Genomic DNA, 27,618 nt, shown 5'->3' with positions numbered 1-27,618 from the left:
ATATATATATATATATATATATATATATATATATATATATATATATATAAACATATAAACAGTGGTTACTGTCTGCACAGGACCTCCCAAAGCTTCATACATCTTTTAAACTCTTGTTTCACTCTGCCCAGTTGGATATTTATGTATATAAATTGAGTAGTGGTACTGTGAACAAAATACAATCATTTTGGAGTCATAGATTTCAGCATAGTATACTTAATATCAAGCAATTTAGCTTATTTTTGAAGTTATTGTTATGGTTATTACTGCTGTTATTATTACACTCACTTTCAAGTACAGAATATGAGATACAGAATTAACCAAATTACAATAAATAGCAGATTGGAATCCTGTCATTTGGCTCTTTTCTAACCACCCACCTACCTTGGTTGTGTTGCCCCAGCACTGTACTGTCTTGGCACAGTGGACCTTGATGCTTAAAAACATAAACAAACAAGAAAAAGCATGAATCCCAATCTCAGTTTTACAGACGCGTGGAGGACACAGCTTGACCTTGGTCTTTTGGATTTCTGTAGTGCAGCTTCTTATGTCTAGAAAAGAACATAAACATTTCTGTTGAACAGTCTTGTGATTTTAAAACCATATCGGCAATGTTCTCACTTCTTCCTTTCAGAGAGAAAAGGTAATGACTTTCCCTTTCTACATCTAGGACAGTGGTCTTCAACCTTTCCAATGCTGCAGCCCTTTAATACAGGCCTCATGCTGTGATGATCTCCAACCATAACATTATTTTTGTTGCTCTTTCATACCTGTAATTTTGTGACTATTATTGATTGTGGTGTAAACATCTGAATTTTTGATGGTCTTGGGCAACCCCTGTGAAAAGGTCTTTCGGTTCCAAGGGGATGGAGACCCAGAGGCTGAGAACCAGTGCTATAGGATGAGTTTAGTATCTTGCATCCCAGACAGAAAATGAAGTAGAAGCCATCAGTGGAAACTTGCTGTCTATAAGTTGTTGTTATGGTATATGAATCTAACAACAGCACCCAAAGGCTCATATGTTATAGACTTGCTTACCTGCTGCTAGGTTTTGAGGGAGGCTTGTATCCTGAGGGTTAAATGTTTATCTGTGGATCAGTCAACTGACAAATTCCTAGGTGAATTGAGAAATGGGGCCTGGTTAAGGAAGGTAGGTAAGTGTATTAGATACCTGTCTCACTGGCATGACAAAATACCTGGCAAGGAGCATATTTAAAGGAGGAAGTATTTATTTTGTTCACAGTCTGAAGGTACAATCCTTCATGATAAGAAAGCCATAACAATAAGAGCTCCAGGCAGCTGGTTATGGTGCATTTACAAGAAGCAGAAAGATGCATATTCAGCTTGCTTTCTCTTTATCCAGCTCGGTCCCCCAGCCTATGTATGGTGTGATGCCACCCTTAGTGAGCTCTGAAGTGTGCCTAGGTGATTCTAGGTCCTGTCAAGTTGACGGTGTCAACCATCACAGTCACCTAGGGTGGGACTATGATGGGTTCATCTTTCCCTGGGAGTCTTCCTCTGTCTCTGTACGCTTCCTGGCTGCTCTGCAGTGCACCGTGCTGCTTGTTCAGATGGTCTGTCTCAACTACTGCAGAGTCCAAATGATCATAAACTCAAATCTTTAAAATCATGAGCCCAAACTAAATCCATAAGTGGTTTTCTCAGATGTTTTGTCTCAGTGACAGAAAACTAACTAACCCAGTCATCAAAGGAATAGTGTGCTCTCTCTTGGGCTATTGCTTTCTTGGTGCACTTGCTATGGAAGAAACAAGTCTGTCGCGGGAAATATTAAAATAGAACCGCCAAGTTCCTACGCTCTCTACAGCTACTCTCTGCCCACCAACTCTCCAGTTGGGCCAGAGCTCCTGAATTCCCTTCCCTGCCATGCCAGCCCCATGCAACAACTGTTCACCCCTCGGTCAGCCACCACAACACCCAGCAACCCGGTAGAAACAAAACTCTAGAAGCTCGTAATTCACAAGTCAGATTTATATATCAATAAATTCTCAATTCACAAGATGCCCACACAATAATTTCAGAACCAACTGATAATGATACAAGCTGCCCACCAAGATCAGACAAGTTATGCCAATTATTCTATCCCTATATGATATTCATAGTTATTTAAAACCACGAGGGATTAGGATCTTCTTCCTGTCTATCCGCCTCCATCTTGGCTTCTTCTTCTCCTCCAAGTTGCTCTCTGTCTCTGCAACTCTTCACTCTGCTTCCCCTTTCACTGTCCAGTCACAGATCTCCTGCTGCACAAATATTTTAATGTAATTGATGATGGAATATCTGCCCCACCAGTCTCCTTGTCATAGGAAAGACCAATGAATCAAGAAACTAAAGAGATCTGCCCACCAGCAGCATGTGTATGACTTTGGGAATATACTGGGAGCCCTAGGAGAGCTTCCAAGCGACTATAGGCCTCTTGAGCATGTAGACTTAGGAATTCATTTGAAACCCAGAGCCATGCCCCAGTATTGAATCCTGAAAAACCTGAGAAAACAGGTTCTTGTTGTTTGCCTTTAAGTTTTACAGTAATTTATAAATACAGTGATGAGTAACCAATACAGATGACATCATAGATTCCTAAGGTTTACTCAGATTATTCTTAATCAAATTGAATTTAATGAATGCATTTTCATTTTGGAAAAAGAAGCATGTTTGTGTTCTCCGCCACAGAACACATACTGGCCTGTGATTATGTTCTAGCAAATACGTTGAAATGAAAATGGTATATGTGAAATCAGTAACATAACATGCATCTGCCTCATAGCCCAAGTCTCTGCTCAGCGCTGCTCCTCTCCCATCACCTGTAGGGCTCAGAACTGAATCGACTCATCTTTGTGCTGTTTGAGTCTCTTGATCTTAGCTCCACTGTTGCTTAGCAATAGAGAGGCACTTAATGACTCCACTCTCCTCTGCAGATGGAGATGTTCCTCCCTGTGTAGCCATTGTCTGTCTGTGATGCTGAGTTTAAAGATGTAATTATCATTTTAAGATGAAATTAATGTTGGTCTCAGTGTTACGCGTGGCCTGGCCTTTTTACTTCCAGGAGCTTGTGTCGGTCCAGTTTGCAACCCCTTCTTGGAAGAGCTGGACCCTCAAAATTATAAGATATTTAGAAATCTTAAGACAAAATTTTAAAGCATTCTGAGAAAAAAAGATTAAGGGATTTTTCATTACCAGGACAACAGATGTTTTGCATTCACCATATGGTTACTTGAGATTTTGAGCCCCAAAACCCTGCCTCCTGTAATATAACTAACTGGAAACTGAGCCAATAGCTTTAGAGGAGAGGCTGTAGTGAAGGGATCAAAAAAAAAAAAAATGGAACAGGCAAGGAGGGTAGAGAGTGAACTATCCAAGCACTGCTGACCTCCGGGTCCCACTTTACTGGGAAGACTCCCAGAACTGAGAGCCGTTGGGAGATTTCCTTTTCTCTTTGTAGTGTAGGGATTGAACTCAGGGGTACACACACTAGGCAAGTGTTCTACTGAACTGCTTCCCTACTTCTTGGGGAGTTTGAGATGTAGTCTCACTATGTAGCTCAGGCTGGCCTTGAAGTGGCTGTGTATATTAGGCAAGTCTCAAAGGCACAGTTCTGCTCTCACCTCTCAAGGGAAGTTCTAAGCACAAGGTGTAAATCAGAGAGGATCATCACAGACCATTATGAAGACTCAGATCTCTCCTGAAATTCCTTCATTACCTACTGAATTATATATATATGTTTTCTTGATTTTGTTTGCTCTTCATTCAGTTGTCTAAATCTTTTGTCTGCTGCCAGTGTCATCCTAGGGACTGTGGAAACAGAAAATGAAATCTGAGGGCTACGTGTGAGGGCACACTAAAGCAGACTGCCTGCCTAACATGTAAGGGCTCCATTACACTACTACCACCCCACCCCCAAAAGCATTACCTCTGCTCTTTAAAAGTGGACATTTTAGTTGAGGAGCTTAGATGGGCAGGCATGAGGTAAACACTGATTGTGATGTGAACTTCCAGCACACTGGTTATAATCTGTGTCATTACTGGCCATGTGGTTAAACTCTGGACTTGAAAAATCAAAAGAAAATGTCGTATTAGCAAACTAACAAAGCCCCAGTGCATAGCCCTGAAGGAAAAGGTTAATATGGCTTCAGAGCGTTTCACATGCATCCCCAATTAGTCAGCTTTCTCTGGCAGCAGAGGATTTTCAACTTTGAAATACTTTTATCCTCTGAATTTTAATAAGTGAACATCCTAGAACAGTGTGAGGGGGTTAGCTGATATTGGGTTAAGGGGAGGTGATGTCTGCTGTACGGGTAAGTCTGTCTTCCTCAGGTTTTGGCTCATGCGCCTTAATGAGAAGTGATGACAGACACCGAGGTGGATTGTATTTCACTGGCTTAGAAAATCAGGACTTACGAACGCACAGAAACCCAAAAATAGACCAGTTAAAATAGAGCAAAATTATAGTGTTGCGAATGTTTAATAAATGCAGCAAATTGCCACAGGGAAACCAAGATCTTATTTTTCGATGTTATTAGATCATGCACTCTACAGACTACATGCTTAATAACATGTAACAATCAAGTGGCCTCAGCACAGGCATTATAATCTGCCTCCCCACCCCCATTTGCAGAGTTTTCTTTGTGCTTGCCTCTAATTTTCAATATCCGCTGCACAATTCAAAATTAATTAAACACCGTAGAACATCTGAGTCAGGATGAACTTCGTCTGACAAGCAGTGTCACAATGCCAGAATCAGTTATCTCAATCCCAGTGACTGGTGTGCAAAACAAGTCAGTCCGGGTTAGGGAAGGCACCAAAGGCGAGCAGCTTCTGTATCCATCTCATCCAGCCTTCTTGCTGTAGTTTGCCACCCTGTGAGCTTCTAGTTCCCCTTTTCTGTGGTTGCATTGTGGACTTGAAGAGACATGCCCCCATACTTTACATTTGTAAACTCCCTTACAGTTTTGAAGGTCACTTGTAAGTGATGTCACGGATGTCCATCATAACTATACTAGGAAGTGAGAAGTAGATAGCATCTCCGTCTTCCGGAAGGAGCAGGCTAGTGAGGTAAGGACCCTTCCTATATGGCTCTTAGAAGTTGCTAACTGAATCCTAGTTTAGAACCCTTGGCTACTTTGCTAGGCGTGTTCCAGAACACAGTGCATCTGGTATGTTGTTAGACAGTTGGGTGTTAAATTGGTGTGCACTTCCTAGCCAATGATTTTCGTGATGGGTAAGCTTTAGAAATCTGAACTTCCTTCTTTCTCAGCTTCAGTCACTTCCTTTGGGAAGTATCAAGGATTCCTGTGTGTGTGCGGTAATCTGGATTTAATTTCCCAGCAAGTCCCAGTGCTCGCTTTCCAAGTCTTCTGAGAAGGGTACCATTCTTCTTTGTTCTCATAAACATCTCTTTAGATAAACATACAGATGACTCACCACAGCAAGTATAGAGCTCAGCAATCAATTGTATTCATTTTCTTTATCGTTGTAAAATGTCCCCACTGTCAGTTCTTTGGAGTCTATCCTGCCCACTCAGCATCTTTGACCAGTGATCCCAGAGACAGAAGCATTTCTTCTTAAAGTTCAAGGTCTTGTCATATTTTCATTTTCAAGCAGATTTTGGCTGTGGGAAGCTAAGCCCAGGGCCCTGTGCATGCTGGCAGGCACTCTGCCACTGACTCACATCTTCGAATGTATTTTCAAACAGATCCTTAAGGCTAGATTTCACATTCCTTATGACGCTCCAGTTGAAAGTACTCTGTCAATAATGCCTACTGTACTGAGCTCCCAACCCTGAGTGTTGAAAATCTACTGTGAAAGCAACACAGTTGGACCCAGTGATGTCCTCAGATCCTATGTTCTCACTCTCAGCACTGTGAGGCAGGGAGAGACATGGTGGGGAATTAACCTTCCTCAAGACCTTCCACTCCCATCCTGAAGATTCGTGAGTCTGCTCTTGTTGCGTTTGGAAAAGAAGCCATGTGCCTCTTACTGAGGATGCTTTTGTTTGCTGGAGAAGTGGCTGCTCTTTTAGTAACTTCTCTTGCTGCTGTTATAAAACACTCAACAAAGGCCACTGAAAGGTATATTTTGGCTCGAGTTCATGAGTACAGTAAATGCTGGCAAGTAAGTCAGTCGCTCCATGGGAACCTGAGGTGGTAGATCACACTGCATCTCAAGTCAGAAAGCAGAAAGCAGATAGCAATGGATGCTGATGCTCAGCTCACTTGCTTCTTTTCATTCAGTCCAAGACCCCAGGTTACCAATGGTGTGGGCCTTCCCTCCTCAGTTAACCTGACCTTGATCATTTCTCACAGGTAGAGCCTATGACTATACCTCTGTGGCTAGAGAGACTCATCTTCTAGCTGTTATAGATCCTGTTAAGTTGATACTCACTATTAACTATCACATCTGTCATTTACAGTGGCCTGTGATCTGGTAAGGCCAAAGGAGGTTCTAAGGGGACATGAACCAGGTTGGCCTTACAGACAGTGGGGTAGTCACAAGCAGAGTAGTGAATGATCATCAAAGAGTCAAAATTTAAAAAGTGGTCATGAGAATAAACGGTGTCAAATGATTATGTACTTAAGGTCTGCCCCTTAGCTGGCCATGTGACCCTGCAGAAGCCTCACTAAGCCTTATGTTCCTAGCTTTGAGGTGAAGGTGGTTACCCTGAATTCATGGGGTTGTCATAAGGATTGAGAGGGATGAAACATGTGTCACTCTGTTAAATATATACTACTTGCTGTCTAAATGTTGAGTAAAAATATCCTGCTGTTTCTGTTGGCTTCGTTTTCCCTCTCAGTTTATAAACATCTTGAGAATGGAGACTGCTCTATTCTCTATAGATGTCTAGACTCCATCTTCCTGACAAAGTGCTGAGCTTAAATCAATGTATTTTGCCATGACTCATTTACTCTGTATCTCCTTGTGACTCACTTATGTGCTTGGGTGAATATGTACACACACACACACACACACACACACACACACACACACACACACACCACTATGAATTTTGCATGGGCAATTCATTATGAGTAATATAACTTCGAAAGGGTGGATGATTATCTAAGGTGTTAAGCCATTGGTGACCCAGTGAAAGCAGTGTAAGTTCTGGGCACAGTCAGGATACCCAGAAATTATTTTGTCAAACAAATGTGTGTTATATAATAATATTCATCACAATTGACTCTGTGTGTATGACAGATAATTGGGAGAGATGAGCCAAGAGGTATGTCAGTAGAGGTATGCAATAATAATGGTGGAGTACACTAGAACTATTCAGAAAAGAAAGGGAGTTTTAGAAGTGTTAATGCAGGCACTTTTGATGGACTGTATAAATAGTACAGCATCAGGAAGAGTGATAGAGACCAAGACCAGAAAGAGGAGGTTAAGAATATGCCAATGATCTCAGTTCACAATTAGCCAGGTGTTAACTGTTAGCAGGAAGTGGGAAGAAACAAAGCCAGTGAGCTACATGTTCTTCAAAGATGAGGCAGTGTGGTGTCATCCTCTCACCTCTGGCAAAACATAGTCTCTTATTATTTTGGAAAGGGCATGAGACAGATCCCTGGGTGTACCGTGAGTCAGAAGACATTGTCTGGCCTCTATTCAGTATAGAAACCAAAGGAAAATAATGGGATTCTTAGTTCATGAAGGCCAGTTCACGAACCAACATCTTAATAATTTGAAAAAAATATGTTTCCCACCTTCTGTCTTGAAAAGGTCACACATCTTCATGACTGCATTGTGTACACATTGTCATTGCCAAAGACAAGATCATATGAGATGGCTTGGGCTTAGAAACACTAGTTTAGATTTTCAGCAGATCCAGGGACCAGTTGGGGTATTTGTTGGGCTCAGCATCAAATTTGAGGTTAAGATAGCCAAAACAAACCCTTTCCTCTATAGGTTGCTGTGGTCACGGTGTTTTATCATAGAAACAGAAAAGTAACACGGCTGATTATGGAACAAACTCAGGCTATTGTGCATTGTCAGAAATGTTAGCAATCCTAGTGACAAACATGGACCACGAAAACCAAAGCTAACCTAACCTGAAGTGGTGATACTCTGGTAGAGGCATGAAACTGCAAATAGTAACAAGGGAAATAGAATTAAAAAGCTACATTACAAAATATTAACACAGAAGAACATTGTGAACGATAAATGGCAGAACAACATAGCTTTCGAAATCATGACGAGCAGACAATGTCACCTTCCTTCTGCCCTTCCTGCAACACATCTGTGAACTGACTGATGTAATCTGAGGATATGGTGCCTTACATTGGAAAGGAAATTAAAGTTGCAGCCGAAGACAAGGTTGTTAATCAACACTATCCACTAAGTCAACCTACTAGGAATTTAGAGAGTATTCCACCCAATGAAGGAATGCTTTTAAGGAGGACTTTTGCTTTTAATGGGTTTCACTGAATTCACAGTGCCAGTGAGATAGTGAGATAGCTTAGAGGGTGAAGGCACCTGCTACCAGTCCTGACAATTCCTGAGGACCACGTAAAGAAAGAACCAATGTCTGCAAGATGCACTCAGCCCTTTATGTGCATATGACCCCCAATATACATGCTAAATAAATAAGCAAAACATGAAAAAGGGTGACATTATAAATGATACATTTTGAGAACCCTGTAGTATTAATGCAGAAATCAATAATGGAAACAAATATGATAAGATCTCTCCATGTGAATGTCCAGAAAGAATAACTCTATAAAGACACAAGGCCAAGAATTGTTTGCCCGAATTGAATTGGGGGTTAGCAACAAAGGTGGACTGAGAGTTGGTGGTAGGAATACTTTTGGGGTGGTCAGAGTGCTCTCAGACTGGCTGTGGTTACAACTGCAGTGAGCTTACTTGTCATCGGTGAACATACTGATGGTGGGTGAATATCACGGCGTGTAAATGACACTTCAACTAACATGTAGTTCACTTCTTCCTATTCCTGTTGTTTACAGGCCTAGAGAACACTCATATTTTTATCTTCATCTGAAAACTTATTTTCGATGACTGTTGTGTCTGAGTTGAGAGCGTTGTCTAGAGCACTGTAATGCTTAGATTGCAGACCTCTTCAGAGCAAAGGTTGAAGCAAGTTAGGCGATTTCCCTTCAGTTCTCCTTAGGGATGTCACTGGAAGGAAAACCTTGGCTAGAACTCTGGAAACAGCTCTGTAGCATGCTCAGGGCAGCACCATCTCCAATCAAGTGGCAAGGCTTGTGGTTTGGGAGGTGGATAAGAAAGGAGCTTTTAATTGTGTGCATTTTCTTTCTCTCTTCAATTAGAGGTCTTATTATGTGCAAACTAGACTCAGCTAATTTATCCAACATTTAACTACCCGTGCATTTTGAGAATCATTTTATGCTGATATGGGCATTGATGAGATGAATGCCAGTTGTCAGCATTCTTACAAGAGATCTGAGCCTTAGATAGGTAAAGGACTCACTCCAATTCCTTCTTGGGATCATTCCATAATTGCCTTGTGCATCTTTCTGAGGGAGTCAATTAGGAACACACAGAACTATTGTAATTTCTGATACCAAGGCAGGCTCTCATAGCATTGAAAATTATCTTGGTGGTGACAGAATTGATCACACTGAGCAAATGGGGCTCTTGCCATAGCTGGTTGAGATCTGTGAATTTGATTTGATTTCCATCTCAGAGAGAATTTCAGAGGCAAGGAAAGTAAGCTCTTGTGAGTAGAATAAGTTTTTGTGAGTGACTGCAGTATGTAATATGGTTTGTCTTACTTAGGGTTTATGAACCCTAGCTGTGAACAGACACCATAACCAAAGACAATTCCTATAAAGAACAACATTTACTTGGGGCTGACTTACAGGTTTAGAGGTTCAGTCCATTATCATCAAGTGGGAGCTTGGCATCTTCTAGGCAAGTATGTCACAGGAGGAGCTGAGAGTTCTACATCTTCATCCAAAGGAAGCAGACTGTCCTCCAGGTGGCTAGGAAGAGGGTTTCAAAACTCACCCCTACAGGAAACACTTCCTCCAATTCGGCAATGGATTGCTCAGTAGGCCATGCTATTAAAAAGTCTAGAGTTTAATCATTTGCTAAGTTTCTTGAGCACTTCATAGCTGGAGATGACCTCTTAGTACTCAAGTGGAAATTATCCAAATGTTTTAGAAGTCAGTCTTCCTTCTATATAACACAACAGAAGAATGTTCTAGGGTTAGTACATCGAGATGGAATTTGTTATTATAACAAAATGCCAAAGCTTGTTAGGCAACTGCCTCTGGCATCTGACAAGAATGGCACCTCTTGGTTTTGAAGTGCAAATATTGTGTCACAGGCTGGTTGCTAGGCATTTAACACTAGTCAGTTGCTTACCGTTATCCGTAACAGTTAGTGTCAGGGAAGAAAGTAGCTAATTCCTAGGGAAGATAGTTGTGACAGAGAACTAGGTACCTAAGAAGAAAGGCTGGAGGAGGAGGCTTCCCACATAGATCTCAGGAATAACTTCTGAACAGTATGCAGAACTAGCCACCTCTGCTTAGGACAGGGAGGAGTGGGGCGAGGCAACAGGGAGACTGGAATCTGGACATCACTGTACAAGCAAGCTGTTGACATCACGATGATATTGACTTAACTACTCCTGCTACCCTGTGACTCCTACACCAGGATGTTGCAGTCCTGTAGTTCTGCTCTCTATGCCCATGCCTGCCTGACACAATGGCTGCAGTGACAGGAAAGAGCCCCATTGTGCTGATTTATTTCATTCAGAACCTGAGTTGTAGGGCCTGGAAAATACAAAGTTTAGAGTTGAGTCCCTGAGGCCCCGAGTACATGTCATCAATTGCATGTGTGAAAGAAAGCGGAGTTCCTTGCAGAAGCAGGTATGGAATAATGATAGCTATTAGATAATCATAATATTCAAACTCTTAAGGAGTGGTGCCTTCAGTTTGGTATCTTCCCAAGACCTTTTAACCCACAGGTCTCCTGCCCTCGAAATAAAGACAGATTGCAGACTTGAATTTGAGAGAAGAGCACAAAGGCCATCCTTGTGTGAGATGTTGCATCCCTCAGCAGCATCTCCCTCCCTCCCTCCCTGGGTGACTCTCGCATTTTACAGATCTCTACTCCAAGAGGCTAGTTTGCTCTTGGAAAGTTATATTTTTTAACTCAATTACACTTATTCACTGTAATTATTCACGTCTTTGCCCTCAAAACTGATTAAAACTTAGGAATCAGTATGTTAAAGGAATGATGAAGTTTAACAGTGAATATATTTCATTAATTCATACTTATATAAATCAAATGCTTTGATTTGGTAGGGAAAATTGTAAAAATACCTGGTAGACTGTCAAATCATTTCTAGACAGTTGAATCATTTCTTGGGAAGTTAAATAGAAAACACTTGCAGAATTTGTGGTTTATGAAAGGGCTCTCTCAGTCTAATGAATAGTGACAGCAACACAGACTTAGTAAGTAGAATCCTTGGGGCACCTCTGGCGCCTCCTGGCATTGCACAATAGTTAATGCATGTTAGGTTGATGCACAGGGCGTGTGTTCTGGTTAAGGATGGTGAGAGCCCTTTGCAGGAGGTAGAAGTTCTCTGTACGTGAGGTAAAGGTGCAAGGTGAGCTCAAAAGAGCAGTGTGAGACTACCTGTGCTTAGGAATTGAGGGTTTGCAGCCATAAACACTGAGCAGTCATTTGCCATTGAAATGATACAGGTCTGTACCTAAGACTGTCTGTAGCCTCTGTGGATATGTGGAAGATGGCCACAGCCAATCTGCAGCTAAACAGGGTGGGGAAACAGCCTGAGATGAGGCCAGTGTGATCCTGCCCTTGTGTGGAGGGAGTTTCTCTGAGGTTGTAGGCTTCTCAGCTATGCACAAGCATGTCTTCAGAGATCTCAGCAGCTAAGTTGAAAGCACTTCACAGTATCTTGCAGTTACAGTCCCTAGGGATGAAGGAATGGGAAGAAGTATGGTAAATTGCAAAGCAGGGAGGTTCAAGGACCTCCTGACTCAGGAAATGTCACAGTCTTCCAATAAATAGAAGTAATCAAGTGAATAATAATAATAATTAATAATAATAATAATAAACCCTTAAGGCTTACAAAAAATAAAAGCAATTAAATAGATTGGCTGAGACCTATTGTGTGTAAGGATCATCTGTCTGAAAAGAAATAAAAATATAACCCTGAGTCCCAAGTCCGTATCCAGTATTTCACCTGTGAAGCTCCCTCTCTTCAAAGCTGGCTTGCATGAGTAGAGCGGACCTCTGTTAACTTGCTTGGGCCATATGACAAACAGTTTCCCCACTGCTGGGTCTTGTCCAGTTCAGATACCTCTTTGCCTCTTTGCTTCTTCTCTTAATCTTCAGGAGGCCCACCATCCTGCATTATACCCTGACCTGACACTGTTCTACAAATCTCAGTCTTGAAACTTTACACATGAGAAATATGATTTTGGTCTATTTCCACTAAGGGGCCCTATATAATCCAATGGATGTAGCTGGATGTATGGAATTAGTATTGCTTGGCTATCTTAGATGTACTTACTGCCTAAGTGCCTAAATGTCTGCCTACAACGTCCTTAAGAAGACCTAGGGGAAGCAAGAAACACACATATGTCACTGTCACCCATGATGGAATCACAATAAGTGGAGGCCTCTCCAAGCAGATGGAAGGATCTATAGAGATTGAGGCGCTACAAGAAGAGCAGGACTAGAAAAGAGGAGAGTGTAGACCCATGGCCAGAGGCTGGGCATGAGTCAAGAGGAAATGAAGAAGAGACCTCAGAGGCATCTGGACAGCTCTTCTTATGTGAAGAGGAAGCTGAGATGCTGGGAGGAAAGCAGACTTTTCCTAGTGTGATGCAGACACTCAAAGATCCTTTTCCAAGTCATTCTTCCAGCCATGGCTTCCTGCAGTACCCAGAGGTGAGGGACAAGAATGAGGATGAAAGTGCAGAGGAAGTAGGACTAAAGCCAGTTGATGATGATGCACATCTTTAATTCCAGCACACGGGATGCAAAGACAGGCTAGTCTCTGAGTTTACGGCCAGCCTGGTCTGCAGAGTGAGTTAAAAACCACTTCTTTCCCCCAAAAGAAAGAGAACAAAGGTCTCCCCTGTGTCCTGCTAGTGATGCTGTCAATCTTCTGACCAGGTGGTGAGGTCTGCTGAGCATGGGGGGGATGGAGTAAGGAGGCACCATGCAGGTTGGTCCATTGTCTTTGGGGATAAGGGGTATTGGTGGTGGGGTGGTCCAAAGTCATTGGATTCATTGGATTGAAGGAATCTGAAGTGTCTATACCTGTCTTCCCAGAAGAAATGTTTATTTCTACAGTGAGAGCATTGGTTTGTCATATGTATGTACTTCCAGCAGCTGTTAATCCAGGGCCCGCCTTGTGGCCAGGGGTCCAGGAGTTAGTGCTGTGGTGATTAATGTGCATTTACCCATCTCCTCCTGTCTATGCCCATTCTGGAAGTAACAACGCCCAGCCGGAGTCAATGACTATGCCTTATAAACAGGCACCTAGGTGGGATGTGTCAGTGGGAAGAACTGGTAACATATCTTGCTTCTCATTCTACTGCCACCTTAGGTGGCTAAAGGTCTTCTGTAAACCTTGGTTCGTTTATCTATAAAGAATGAGGAATACATCTGTGGACCCATGAAAAGTAAAAGATGTAATGCTAAAAGATTGTTAGTCTGTTTTAAACTCAATGTGTAGTCGCTCCTTTGGGAGTCTTAAAGTATTTATTTTTCAAAGTAAATCCATAAAAGCAATTCAGTTGATAGTCTTTGTTACTGATTTTCTTGAGAGATGAAAGCAATGATATATCGATTCCCAATACTCCATGTATTTTTTAATCACAAATAATGGCAAACCTGTTGAGGTTCTCCTCAGTTTGTTCCTGATATGTCTATCACTCTGGAGGCGGTGGGGCCTGGGAGAATGGAGCTGATGCACGAGGTGGGCCAAAGCCTCATGCACTAGCCAACTTTATTCAGAGCATCAGACAATGTACCCTCTGGGTGTTAAGAAGAGTCCCATGAGTAAAGTGTCCAATCACAAGGACAAGCCACCTGCAGGAGGCAAGCTGCACACAGTGAAAACGAGTTTCTCCATGGAGGCATACCAACAAATACCAATAGCCAGTTATCATGAATGATCTGAAGTAAACTTAGGCCTATCCACTACTCCAGGAAGGGGCCCAAAAGCACATTCCAAGACCAATGTTGTGTTTTGAAGAAACAGAGGTCACAAGATTCTAGTTTTCTCAACCATGGGATTCCACCTCACACCAGTCAGAATGGCTAAGATCAAAAACTCAAGTGACAATAGATGCTGGCAAGGATGTGGAGAAAGAGAAACACTCCTCCATTGCTGGTAGGAGTGCAAGCTGGTACAATCACTTTGGAAATCAGGTTGGCGGTCCCTCAGAAAATTGGACATAGCACTACCAAAGGATCCAGCAATACCTCTCCTGTGCATATACCCAGAAGATGCTCCAACATGTAATAAGGACACATGATTCACTATGTTCATAGCAGCCTTATTTATAATAGCCAGAAGCTGGAAAGAACCCAGATGTCCCTCAACAGAGGAATGGATACAGAAAATGTGGTACATTTACACAATGAAGTACTACACAGCTTTTAAAAACAATGAATTTATGAAGTTCTTAGACAAATGAATGGGTCTGGAGGATATCATCCTGAGTGAGGTAACCCAATCACAAAAGAACTCACTTGATATGCACTCACTGATAAGTGGATATTAGCCCAGAAGCTCAGAATACCCAAGATACAATTCACAAAACACATGAAACTCAAGAAGGAAGACCAAAGTGTTGATACTTCCTTCCTTCTTATAAAGTGGAACAAAATACCCATGGAAGGAGTTACAGAAACAAAGTGTGAATTAGATACTGAAGCAATGACCATCCAGAGACTGCCCCACCTGGGGATCCATCCCATAAACAACCACCAAAACCAGACACTACTGTAGATGCCAACAAGAGCTGGCTGACAGGAGCCTGATATAGTTGTCTCCTGAGAGGCTCTGCCAGTGCCTGACAAATACAGAAGTGGATGCTCACAGTCATCTATTGGACAGAGCACAGGGTCCTCAATGAAGGAGCTAGAGAAAGTACCCAGGGAGCTGAAGGGCTTTGCAGCCCCGTAGGAGAAACAACAATATGAACTAACCGGTACCTCCAGAGCTCCCTGGGACTAAATCACCAACCAAAGAAAACATGTGGTGGGGCTCTAGCTGCATATGTAGCAGAGGATGGCCTAGTCGGTCATCAATAGGAGGAGAGGCCCTTGGTCCTGTGAAGGTTCTATGTCCCAGTATAGGGGAATGCCAGGGCCAGGGAGCGGGAGTGGGTGGGTTGGTGAGCGAGGGGAGGGGGGTGTGGGGGGAGGGGATAGGCAGTTTTTGGAGGGGAAACCAGGAAAGGGGATAACATTTGAAATGTAAATAAAGAAAATATCTACTAAAAAATAAAAATAATAAGATCCTAGTTTTCTCATAAGCACTCAGAATTCTCACACATTCTTCAACCATGCTCCAGCACTGCTACAGTTAATGGCACATAGGGGAGAGGGGACCTGAGATAAACCCAAGTAGGGATTAAAAACCGAAGGATAAGAACACATTTATACAAAGATATAAAAAAAAAAAAAAACAGACAGACAAACCTCAGTCTGCTCTATGTTTACTGTTCCATCCCTGTGTTCTTAACAGACCCGCAGAAGCTGTCCCTTCACATTATAAAGTTATGCTTTGATTGACACCTTTCCTTCTGCAGGCCTGCATTTTAATGATGAGATCATAGAAGATGGACAACGGGGTTTGTCAGCGAATGTAAGGACATGTCAGGGCTTCTCATACACAACGAACCCCTCTCTTCAGCAGAAGTTACCAGAACAGTCACGTTCTGCATGCTGGGTACTGTTCTGGTAAGGCTAGCAGGATGTTCCTCGGACGGCTACCTGGAAATGAGAGCAGAATTAAAGAGAAAAGAAATAGAAATGTCCTGACAGTGAAATGAGATCTGAACCAAGAACTACTTCATGTATATAAAATAGTAATTCACTTTCTCCCACTCTCTGTGTTGAGTAGGGTTTTCTGTCCCTTGTCACCCGAGAACTGCTGACAGTGCAGTGAAATGGATATAACTGTATGCACTTGTGGTTCCCACAGCAAGTGCCCACCATCTCCTAGCCATCATCTCTAAAGACTGTCAGTCACAGACTCCCTGGTACACTAATGTACAGCATGACGCGTGCGCACATCTCCTCCTTGTCTGCATTGGTCTCTTTCCTTTAGTTTATTAGATTGTGGCATAACACACATTATTACTTCATTCTTAGGAAGATATTCTGTACATACCTTACAGAAACGGAACATTAATTTGAAGGTCATGCGGTGGGAGGAGAGGCAAGGTAGGCACCTCACTTATCTCCGTGGCCTGCGGGCTTTATATTTTCTATCTGTAACTGCTTGGAAGGTTATCTCCATCCCCACCAGAAAAAGAAACCTCATGAGAGTGAGGAATATGTCTCCTCAGCACACACAGTGATGTGCAGTTTGTGGAATGCAGCAGGCTCCCTGAAGATAATGACCTAGCCATGAGATTATACCTAGAAGACTGGGAGGACAGAGAATGGAGCGACAGTTGTCATGGGCAGGAGCTGTAGCTGTGGTGAGCAAAAGCTGTAGCTATGAGATATATATATATATATATATATATATATATATATATATATATATATATATACATACATATATATATACACATATATATATATGATATATATATATCATAACTGAATACATAGGAGCTGTAGATGTGGTATATATAAGCCATAGCTGCAGTGCACAGGTCCTATAGCAAGGCTGTATAGGAGCTGTAGATGCGGTATATATGAATCATAGCTATGGTGTGTGGGAGCTATACCTATGGTGCACAGGTATATCTATAGTATGTTATGTTTTATAAAAAAGGAAGCAGAATATGTTTGATAGAGCCAGGAATGGTGAGGTGAGAGGGATACCACACTGGGCCCATACTGAGGCGTCCCTTTTGAGGTACCAGCCATACAATGGATATAGTATGGAATAGAGTTTATTAGGGGCAATGGGAAGGGAAGTTGAGAAGGGAGTAGAGGTAGAGAAAGAGAGAGGGGGGAGGAGGAGAAGGGAGAGGAGGAAGAGAGACTGGACAGGAACACATGGAGAGAAGGGAAACGGAGCTGGGGAGAGAGGGAGGAGAAAGGGATCAGGGAGAAAAAAGAGTCAGAGATAATAAAGGAGTGAGGAAGGGGCAAACAGCCCCTTTTATAGTAAGCCAGGCCTACCTGGCAGTAGCCAGGTAACTGCTGGGCAGAGCCTAGGCAGAATGCTAACGTGATATACAGGAGCTATAGCTGTGGTGTATAGGAGCTGTAGACATGGTATATATGAATCATAGCTGTGGTGTATTTGTTCTGTAGCTGTGGTGTACAGGAGCTATAGATATGTGTATGAGAGCTGGAAATGTAGTATATATGGAACATAACTGTTGGTGGGAGCTATGGTTGTGGTTTATAGGATCTATAGCTGTCATGCACAGGAGCTATAGTTAAGTCATATAGGACACAAGAACTGTAACTACAATACACTTGTGTGGAGCTCAGTCTTAGAATAGTGACAAAAGACACAGGAAATAGGGAAATCTAACAAGTACTAAGTGTTAAAGATGTGATCACTGAATGGGAAAAACAAGCACGGAGAGTCTTGGTTTCTCTTCGAAGAGCTCAGGCCATGGCTGTCCCTGTAAAGAGTGAAGTTGGAGGTAAAGAAGCAAAATCTGAGCTTTGGATCTGTTTCTTAAGAGAGAAGAAGTTGCTATTAATATGGAAATATTCCTAGTTGTCTTGGAAGAATAGTTTGTGGGGATTTTAGAGAGGGTGGAAATGCATAGGAGACCCACAAGAGAAGGCTGTGATGGTGACAGAACAAAGATGGCAGGAGAAGATGCTCAGCTGGTCTCGGGTATGGTGGACCCAACCTCCCATGGCTTCTGAAAGTTAATGCAGATTATTTAAACATAGACCTGCTGACCAGCCTGTCCTATCGCCTGCTTTCAAATCTCACTTCACCCACTGTAGGAGTTATATGATATAACTCATAATACAGACATGCACACAGACATGCATGCATTTACACACATGTGCACACATATGCACACATATGCATAGCCAACACACATGCTCATACCCACATCATATATACATACAGATATACATAATACAAGCACATATACATTCATATACACACATGCCCACATATGTTCACATATATACATGCACATACATGCATGTATGTATACACATGTACAGATGCACATGCAGGCCCACACACATGCTCTCACACACACACACATACCTCACACACGTAGTGCACATACATACACATATATATGCACAATGCACTCACACACATACATAAACATATACTCATACATAATACCCACATGCACGCATATATACTCATGTGTATGCACACACACACACACACACACACACACACACACACAAACACACATTCTCTAAAGGGTACTCATCACCACCATGGATGTGCAGATGGCCCTCATCTTCTTCATTTAATTAATTCTGGTCACAATACATTAAACTGGTTTCAGGCCTCATTAACAGGCCATATGAAGGTTTAAAAATACGAAACAAATCAAAGGCCAACAAAACACGGGTCTATATAATTGCCATGTAGGGACATAGTTACCTGGAGAAAAGAGCACACTATGTTTGGTTTGCTTTTTTTTCTTTCTCTTGCATATTGTTAATGGTACTGAATTACAGGACTTTTTCATACAAGTATATATAGTATGTTGAACATATTCCTTCTCATAACCCCTTCCATCTCCCATCCAGTCCTTCCCCAGGGTTACCACAGTATGCTGCAGACTTTTCAGAGGACCTTATGACCAAGAGGCTAGTTTCCTGTTGAAAAGTTATTTTTCTAACCAAATCACCCCCATTCACTGTAATCAGCAAAGTCTCTGCCATCAAAACTGGGTCAAGTGTGATCTTGAAAAATTTAGTCATCAATGTTCTAGGACTGCTGAAGGAGGAGGGAGAGCCAGTCTTCTTTAACAGTGTGGATTCTGGTAGGTCACCCACACTTCAGGGGATGGCCCCATACCCAGGAGTCTGGAGAGACAGAAAGGAAGAGGAAGACAGAGATGGGGAGGGGAGGGGAGACAGGGAGAATGGAGAACATATTGAAGGCAGATGGATCTGGAAAGTCAGGGGGAGAAATGGAGAAAGATCAAAATAGCTATTTGAAAATTTCAAATAACTAATATGAATACATTTTTAAATAAGTTGGTTTACAGATTTATGAAGGGAACATAAGACCAGAACTCTGGTTCCGGGCAGTGAGACCTGACTAAGAGTGCTCTGGATAGAGCTAAGCTCAGAGACACTGTGAGCTCCGGGACCTTTGCCAGTTTGCAGTGCCTCTCTCCTATCACTTGTCTGTAAGCAGAGATAGCATCTCTCCTATGCAGTGGCTCTTCTTGTAAAAGAAGCCACGTTACTTAAGATTCTACACTTGGAGCCTGGTCATGTGATTAACAACGTTTCCTGTCTCAGGGTTAAATTGCAGGCCATTCATGATGGCCTGGAACAGTGTGCCTGAGTTAGAACAGCAACACATATGAATATCTTTCCATGGCAGCAACCCAGAGACACTCTTGTAAACATGCAGATCAGAGTGCAAGCCTTTACAGAGTTTTGGATCACAGAATATTTTTAAAAGTGGGATCAGTGTGAAGTATTAAATGTTTTATTGATAACAAAAAGGTGACTAAGACCATGATGTGGCAGCACAGAGGGACTCACACACACTGGACCAGAGATGGGAATAGAATTTGGAAGTAGAAATCTTGCCCAGTGTGTATAAAGTCCAAGATCATTATACCTGCCCACCCCACAAAAAGACACCAGAGAAACACTGAATTATAATAATGGCTGACATTTGAGCACTTGCTCTTGTGAAGGAACTGGGCTAAACACTTAACATTTATTAGTTATTAAGCATAATGTCACAGCAACTCTATTAGACAGAAACATGGGGGACATCAAAGACCAGTCGGTAAAGAAATGATATAATTTACAGAACTCGGGACAACTGCTTCAAACCAGGCAGTCTTTTTGTTTCAACTTATTTTATTTTCAACTGACCAACAAAATGACATAAATATTATCTATTTATGGAATATAAAAGAGATGCTTTTACATATTTACATTGTGAGGTGATTAAAACCTATCGTCAGAGCAATCATTTCATGTACTTACAAGTTTTCTGAGGTGAAAACATTTGGAATCCATAATTTTTGCTACTTTTAAATACTTCTTTTTCAAGCATCAGCTACACTGTTGCATGCAGACGAACAATAGAGTGTCTGTCTCACCTACAAGGCCACCTCCATCTCCCAATAGAATTGCCTCTGTGGCAAAGCTATAATCCACACTGGCTACAGTGCTTTTGTCAATGTTCCCTCTTGGCTTTGTATGTGGATGGTGAGAGGCATAAAGGGAAGTGTTAATGTCATTAGCAGAATGCTAGCTCTCCTCGGTGGCCTTTAATAAATATGTGTGCATTATTCATGTAATTGCACCTGTGCCTGCATTGGGCTGGCGGGAGAGTATAATAGGTAAGCAGAATTCACAGGTCTGAAACCTCTTTCCCTCCCTGCCACGATGTAGCATTTTGTGAGTTTCACCAACGGGAGTCCTAAAATAAATGACCTTTCCCAATGCCTGGGGTCCAGCCCTAACTGCAGTGTGTGTTTCTTTTCCTTCAAAGGATTTAACAACGAGAGAACATGTGACAAGGAGTTCATCATACGGAGAACAGCCACCAATCGAGTCCTGAATGTCCTCCGTCACTGGGTCTCAAAGCATGCACAGGTAATTCCGACTTTGCAGCAATGACTTTCAGTGATTTTGTGTTTCATTCCCTTTGCAAGTCGTTACACAGGTAAACCATCTCCTGACACACAGTTAGAAGCCCTGGGATTTAGAAGCTAAGAAGGGAAGATGTATGTGCAACATACAAAAAAAAAACCAGCCACACCTGTGGCCAACATTGCTGTCACATCTGCAGATAGTCTGACTGAAGCTCCCTCTTCCCTCAGAAACTGCCCTGGAGCATCTGGGGACCTTTCTCAGGGTCCCCTCTGACCATAGAGCCCTGCTGGAGAGGCCTCCACCGTCAGTGGTACCCATAGCCTCCGTAGGCAAACATGACAGTGACTCCACAAATACAAGGCCAAAAATACATTTGTATCTGATCAGAGAGGGTTTCTCACCAATTCACAGAATGTCTTACCTAGTGTTGTTGTTTTTTTAATTTTTTATTTTATTTTAATTAGGTATTTTCTTCATTTACATTTCCAATGTTATCCCAAAAGTCCCCCATGCCCTCCCCCCCACTCCCCTACCCACCCACTTCCACTCCTAGTGTTGTTTTATGTTTCCATTCCAAGTTCTATTCAAAAACTTCATAGAGTTTTTTTTCCCCTGCATTTACAAAACAAACCCAGGCCTCTCTTTACCTTGTTAGTTCAGAGAATGAACAATTCTTTACTAACCTTATGTCCGGCCTCCCTGGAACTGACGTTGGCTAGTAGGCTATAAGGTGAGTTGGCGAAAGAGACCAGGGCCCTGATTGGCTCAGATCAAAAATGTGGCAAAGTATAAAGACCGTTTTGAGTTAAGCATGAAACACAGCACATTTGTGATTCAGACCCCTCCTGCTAAGAGCAGGAGAGGTCCCTTTTGCCTCCATGCACTTGGCCCTGAGGCACACTTGGCAGATGTGCCTGCCCTGAGCCGTGTGTGCCTGTCTCCATTCCACTAGTTCTGTGGTCCTGGGCACATGGACATCTGCTTGGTTGTTCAGTTGAACTGAGTTTACAATTTAAGGCTGTCGCTGTGTACTGCCCCACAGGGTCACTTTCTGCCCTTTAGTTTCCAAAGGCAGCCAAAACACAGGCTGAGTCTGTAAATGGACCCACAAGCTGGGCTCTGCACTACAGTATGTATTGACATTGCTGTGGAAAGGAAGCATTTTCATGAAGCACACATGTGCATGCACGCACATACACACACCTCCTGTGTATCTTGTACACAGTTCTCGGTCTCTGCACGTAGCAGGGCTGTGCTGCTTTTAGCTCCTATGGCACTGTTATCTTCTGAGGGACTTCTAGGCTGGAGAGTCAGCTCAGACCTGTCACTCACACACTCATGTGTGGCTGTCACATGACGATGCATTTCAGGGCAGTTTTGTTTTGTTTTGTTTTCTGGGTTTTCTCTTGATTGGCCATTTTGAAGCCACTCACTCCACTTACTTGAGACATCTCACAGACATGGAATGATGGTGGAAAGAGAGCTACAGCTGTGACTTTGGGTTGCAGTTTTCTTCCTCCAACTCTGGCCATGTCTGAATGGCCAGTGGCAAGGGAAGGACCATTCAGATTTTCCTTTTCCTGGGCCCAGGGGACACCTTTAGGAGCACGAGATCAGACGAATGACCCAGTTCGATAAACAAGCTCCTTCCCCCACCAAATCCAGGCACAGAGCATTGTTACTGTTATTTTTTCTGTCTTCTCTCTTTGTCCACTAGTGAGAGCTGTGTACTGGGATGAGTGGGGGCAACTAACACCCATGTGGTCTCTGACCTCAAGGAGTTTCCAGCCATGGGAAAGGTGGCCGCTCTCATCCATTGTGCTTAGCGTTATTCCTGTGCAGCTGTCTTCCCTCTGGCTCTTGTGGTTGCCTCAGACTTTCAGGCAGAGGACCAGAGGCTTGGGGTTGGGGGTAGGGTGCGGTGGAGAGTGGGGACAGGCAGAGGAAGCAAAGACTTCAAACCCTTAAGGAGTTTGAAGGCCACCTAAGAAGGACAAGAAAGCTCCTGAAAGCAACCCAGCCACAGTCCTGCTCACCCACCAGTGGAAAGTCAAGATGAGAGGGGTCAGAGAGAGTTTCAGGGTCGGTTTCCTGAGACATGGGGAAGGGACAGAGTTGCTTCTCCATCAGGCAGCTGCAGAAGACACAGTTTGAGGAAGCCATCAGCCATATGCCCTGAGGGAGGATGCCACATAAGGTGTTTGCTGGGGCACAGTGAGGAACTCTGCAGCCTGTCAGATACTGGAAGAGGCTGGAAGTGCCAGATTGGAAATCCAGGACCTTGGGGAGTTGAAAATGACTCACAAGAGGCCAGACATTACCTGGGTCAGGTAAGCTGGCCAAAGTGTCCAGCAGAGTCCTCTTCAAAATCCCATCAACATGCCCACAAGAGCTAATCACTGTGCCTCTGTCACAACCAGAGGAGCCAAAGCCCAGGTGATCCACCTGCATATCACTCCAGACTTAGCTCTTTTCCCCCAAGTGTCTGCAGCCACAGCTAAGGTGGACAGTTAAGGTGGAGGGAGCTGAAGAAACCTTTTATGCCACTTTCCAGGCTTAGACCAGGCCAGGTGTGGACAGAGTCACACATGTTACTTGTGTGGACTGCACAAGACCCTGGTTGCAGCCAAAAGGCCCCAGGAGGGTAGCACCTGCGGACAGTGGAGGCTGGTTTACAGCAACTAAACAGGCCTGGCTAGAGGCCGTGAGGGTGACTGGTGACTCCATTCACAGTCCTGCTTCTGTTCAGAGCCCGTTTCACTGGCTGCGTTCAAATAACCCAGCCATCAAGTTTCTAACTCAGTTCAGTCTTCTTACAGGAATTTTGTGGCAAACTAAGGAAAACATATTTATCTGAAAAAAAGAAGGATTTTTAAATTCATATTGAATTATATGGTTTCTTCCTTTTGATTGAGCTGTGCTAGACTTCACATAAATAGTCCTGAGCTTAAGTGTGTATCAGTGATCACTGTAGTGACCAAATCCCTGAAATCCCATCCTGTTCAAGACAGGGAGCCCATTCCCTAATAGCTGAGGTAATACTCCAGGGAGAGGCATGAGTCTGTGCTAACAAGGCTCTCATCACTGAGGGTGTGGCTAGGTACCTTAGAGATGGGGTGGGGTGGGGAGTAAAGACTGATTTACAATGAGACCCCTGCTCTGGCATTTGCTGGCTCAGGTTCTAGACTTCTTCCCCTAGAAAAATCCAAATAATGGCAGTTCTTCCTGTGAGCCATGGGGATAATGACATGAGGTGACTCATGTAGTGGGCTGGTGTAGATGGCTGCTCTTGGGGGAGGGAGTCTTGTGTCTACACCCTGACCTCAGGTAAGCAGAATGCCAGCCCTACAGCTGACTGGCAAAGATGCTGAATCCTCAGAGGGCAGCAGATGCCCTCTGAGGTCTTTAGGAGTTTGGTAGAAATGCTGCACTTTATCTGCACTGCCCAGCGCAGTGGCTTCTGAACTCATGTAGCTGATTGGTCTCCTGTGGGTAGCTAGCATGGAAGAAGCATTGAGGTTTTTATCACTTAATTAAAATGAGATCACTATAAATACAAACCAGAGATCTGTCAGGAAAAGACCCAAGGCTGAGACTGGAGTTCTTGCAGCCTTGCCCCCATGGTCTCTGGCACAACCATGGTAGGAAGCTGAGAAGGAAGGCCCCTCCTTGTGGAGAGAAAACCAAACCTTTACATAATTCCAGTGTGATAGTGAAATCACAGGAGAAGATGAAAGTCCCTCCCTCCCCTGGAAGGAAAGGACCAGAGTGCCTTCCTGTGTCCTGCCACAGAAATAGGAATGTGCCTGAGTGAGTCACAGAAACCAGAGAAGCAGGCACTGGCGCTATTGATCCCCACTGAGAAGCTTGCTCAAGGATGTCTGGGTCAGAGGGGGATGCAACTGCCCTCCCTCCCTCCCTCCCTCCTTTCCAACTGTTGCTTATTTTGTCAGTGGTTTAATTAATTAATTAATTATTTCTTGGCTTCACGCTGCAAAACACAGAACTCAGTGTCTCGTCAGAGAGTTCAGATGCATCCTTTGTTCTAGATCTGAAGTGGGGGTTGAGCCAGGACAAGCATCGCACAGCTTTTGGTGTGGGTGGGAGAATGCAATTTGTAAGAAACCACTGAACAGGCAGCTGCTGTCACCTCTACTGACAGTTCTTGGCAGACCGACCGCGCTGTCCTATCCCAGGGCTCAGTCCCTCTGTCTATGCCCATTCCTGCTTTTGTCCATCTTCTTCCAGTAGTTTTCCATACATATGCCCAGCCTACCCTCATCTCCCAAGCAGTGGCTCTACCTTTCCACTTGTGAGGCAGCCTCGGTGTAGGGATGCCTAACCACTGAGCTCTCTACAGAATGAGGATACCCATCTGTGCTTCAGGCTCCTCTGCCCTCCAAGAGTGCTTTCTGTCTTGAGTCTCCTGAAGATGCCCAGGGATGTATACCCCCACCGCACCCCCAATTTTCACTACAGGCAGGTGCTTTGATTTCCAGGGGATCTGTGTGCTGGTGCCCTGAACAAAAGAGGAAGCATTTGGCTGCTTTAGCACAGTCTAGAGGCCAGCTTGAGGTTTGCTGTTGTTTTATGATATGGTGAGCCAGGTCTTTTATGAAGGTCTTTTAAACACTTTACTTAGGAAGTAGCCTCTCTGTGGGGATGCTTTTTTTTTTTTATGTAACAGCCTTGTAATTTTACAAATGTCTCCAAAGCTCCTATTATTCCATGTGTCAGTCACTGTTCTAAGCTCTCGAGGGTAACTCATTGTTCCTGCTTTTCACTTCCGAAGGGAAGAAGGCAGATGTACTCATTAGCCCAGCTCTACAGAAGAGGACACTGTGGCTCAGAGTTGGTTTTGTTCCTGTGATTACATAGAAAGCAACAGGCAGTGCCCAGATCTCCACCCAGCCTCCTGGCTATGCAGTCTGTGCTCCCAAACCCAAAAGGATTCTCCATCTATCTAATCAACTCTTGGGGTATTGCAAACTCAAGGTATAAAACAGGAGACCCCACTTCTGATACAAAATACCATGTTGACACTGGCAGTGCTTTTTGGTTCTATTTCTAAATATTACCCTAGAAACATTTCTTTCATGTCCAAGTCTGTTTTCTGTTGTCCAACACATAGGATTTATATCTGCTATAGATTACATGGGGCAGAACACAATGTCCCTCTGACAATTGCTGGAGCACCACTCAGTTTTGGATATCAACGGGCATATAAAGGCCTTAAGAAATTCTGCCTTAATAGACAGCTTGGAAGATGTCCCACTGCTCAAAGGTATCAAGATACATCAAAGTTCCTGAGCCTCTCTCTCCACAGCAAGTCAAAGCTGACAGGGATTCTCGGACCTAGGTGATAAAATTTAGTCTCAACCTGAGATGCTAATGGTAATGAAATAATTCTTTTTAATACCAGGTTCATTGTCTAGTGCTTCAGTCATGCAAATGGCCTCATACATAATCAAATTGGATGATCTGTGAGCTATGTACTTTCTTAACCCTTCATGATGGCTGTCCATTACTTCTAGTTGTCCACCAATTCCTGACAACAAAGGGATTCTAGGTATCTAGTAGCATAAAGTATTGTTTTGCTCACAAACTCACCTTTCCCATAGCAGGAGCCAACAGAAAATAGAGAGTGCTCTGCTTAGCTCACTTAAGCCAGCAACTCTAGCTTCTCAGTCCCCTAGGTTTCTAAACTCATAGGCCGATGATAATCTTGGTCTGTACAACATTTGAGCCTGCTGTGGCTCTCATTTGACCTTTCTCATCCCTCTGAGTGAGACCAGGGACATCCTGTTCCCTATTAGTTTTTAAAGATCCTGGGTCAAAGGGGACTCCAAGGGAAGAAACCTGACTACCTGAGCAGAATTATGTCCCAGCATGCACATGCCTGCTTTCTCACTGGGGACCTGGGTGAGTGATCTGAATGGGGCTCCTATACAGAACTGAATTATTTGTCAGACTCAAACATTAAATGTAAGCTATTATCTGAGAAGTTTGTGTTTACTTTTTGTGTCTGTGAATCCTGGGCACTCTCTGGGATCTGTTGTTGTGTATTTGTTTGCTCATTTGTTTAGGTTGGGTTTGGTTTTAGATTTTTCCTTTTTGTTCTTTGGGGTTTTTTTGTTTGTTTTGTTTTTTTTTTGTTTGTTTGTTTTTTTCCTTTCCATCCTTGGGGCTGGATGAACAGGCTATCAAGTTTTCTTATCAATTCTTATTGAAAAATCCTCGTTTAGTACTTGCCACATTCCCCTAGTCCCCTAGTCCTCCATCTCTACATTTGTCCTTTAAAGTCCCCTCAAGCTCACCAGGTTTCTCTTAGTAGTGATGAGGCATTTATAATGGGACCCATTAGCCAGTGTGAACTAAAGTAGGCAGTTAAGACACCAGTGTCCTTGGAGGGCCATGCTTTCTCTTCTCTTTTGTCACTATGACTTCTACTAAAGTACTAAAAGTCAGTTTCCCACAGAACTCCTAAGAACCTTTTGGCAATAAAAAGTGAAGGTGAAGTCAATTTCTTTCTTTTTTTTTTTTTTTAAAGTGTAAAGTCTTTTTTTTTATTTTTAATATTTTTATTACATATTTTCCTCAATTACAATTCCAATGCTATCCCAAAAGTCCCCCATAGCGCCCCCCACTTCCCTACCCACC

At 43.1% G+C, this 27,618-nt stretch overlaps 1 protein-coding gene across 5 annotated transcripts in view; it reads left to right on the top strand.

The window, feature by feature from the left end:
* Rasgrf2 (Ras protein specific guanine nucleotide releasing factor 2) overlaps window positions 1–27,618 on the top strand; it is a 224,913-nt gene that overhangs the window by 165,437 nt on the left and 31,858 nt on the right. For all 5 annotated transcript variants that reach the window (XM_021180496.1, XM_029468512.1, XM_029468511.1 and 2 more), the window contains exon 18: window positions 20,855–20,958. In XM_021180496.1, coding sequence (XP_021036155.1) covers window positions 20,855–20,958 — 104 coding nt within the window. The remainder of the gene's footprint in view (window positions 1–20,854; window positions 20,959–27,618) is intronic.

The sequence above is a fragment of the Mus caroli genome, chromosome 13, assembly GCF_900094665.2.
Source record: "Mus caroli chromosome 13, CAROLI_EIJ_v1.1, whole genome shotgun sequence".
In the NCBI taxonomy this organism is placed as follows: domain Eukaryota; kingdom Metazoa; phylum Chordata; class Mammalia; order Rodentia; family Muridae; genus Mus; species Mus caroli.
The sequence above is the reverse complement of the archived record's forward strand: the minus strand, read 5'-3'. Positions and strand labels throughout refer to the sequence as shown.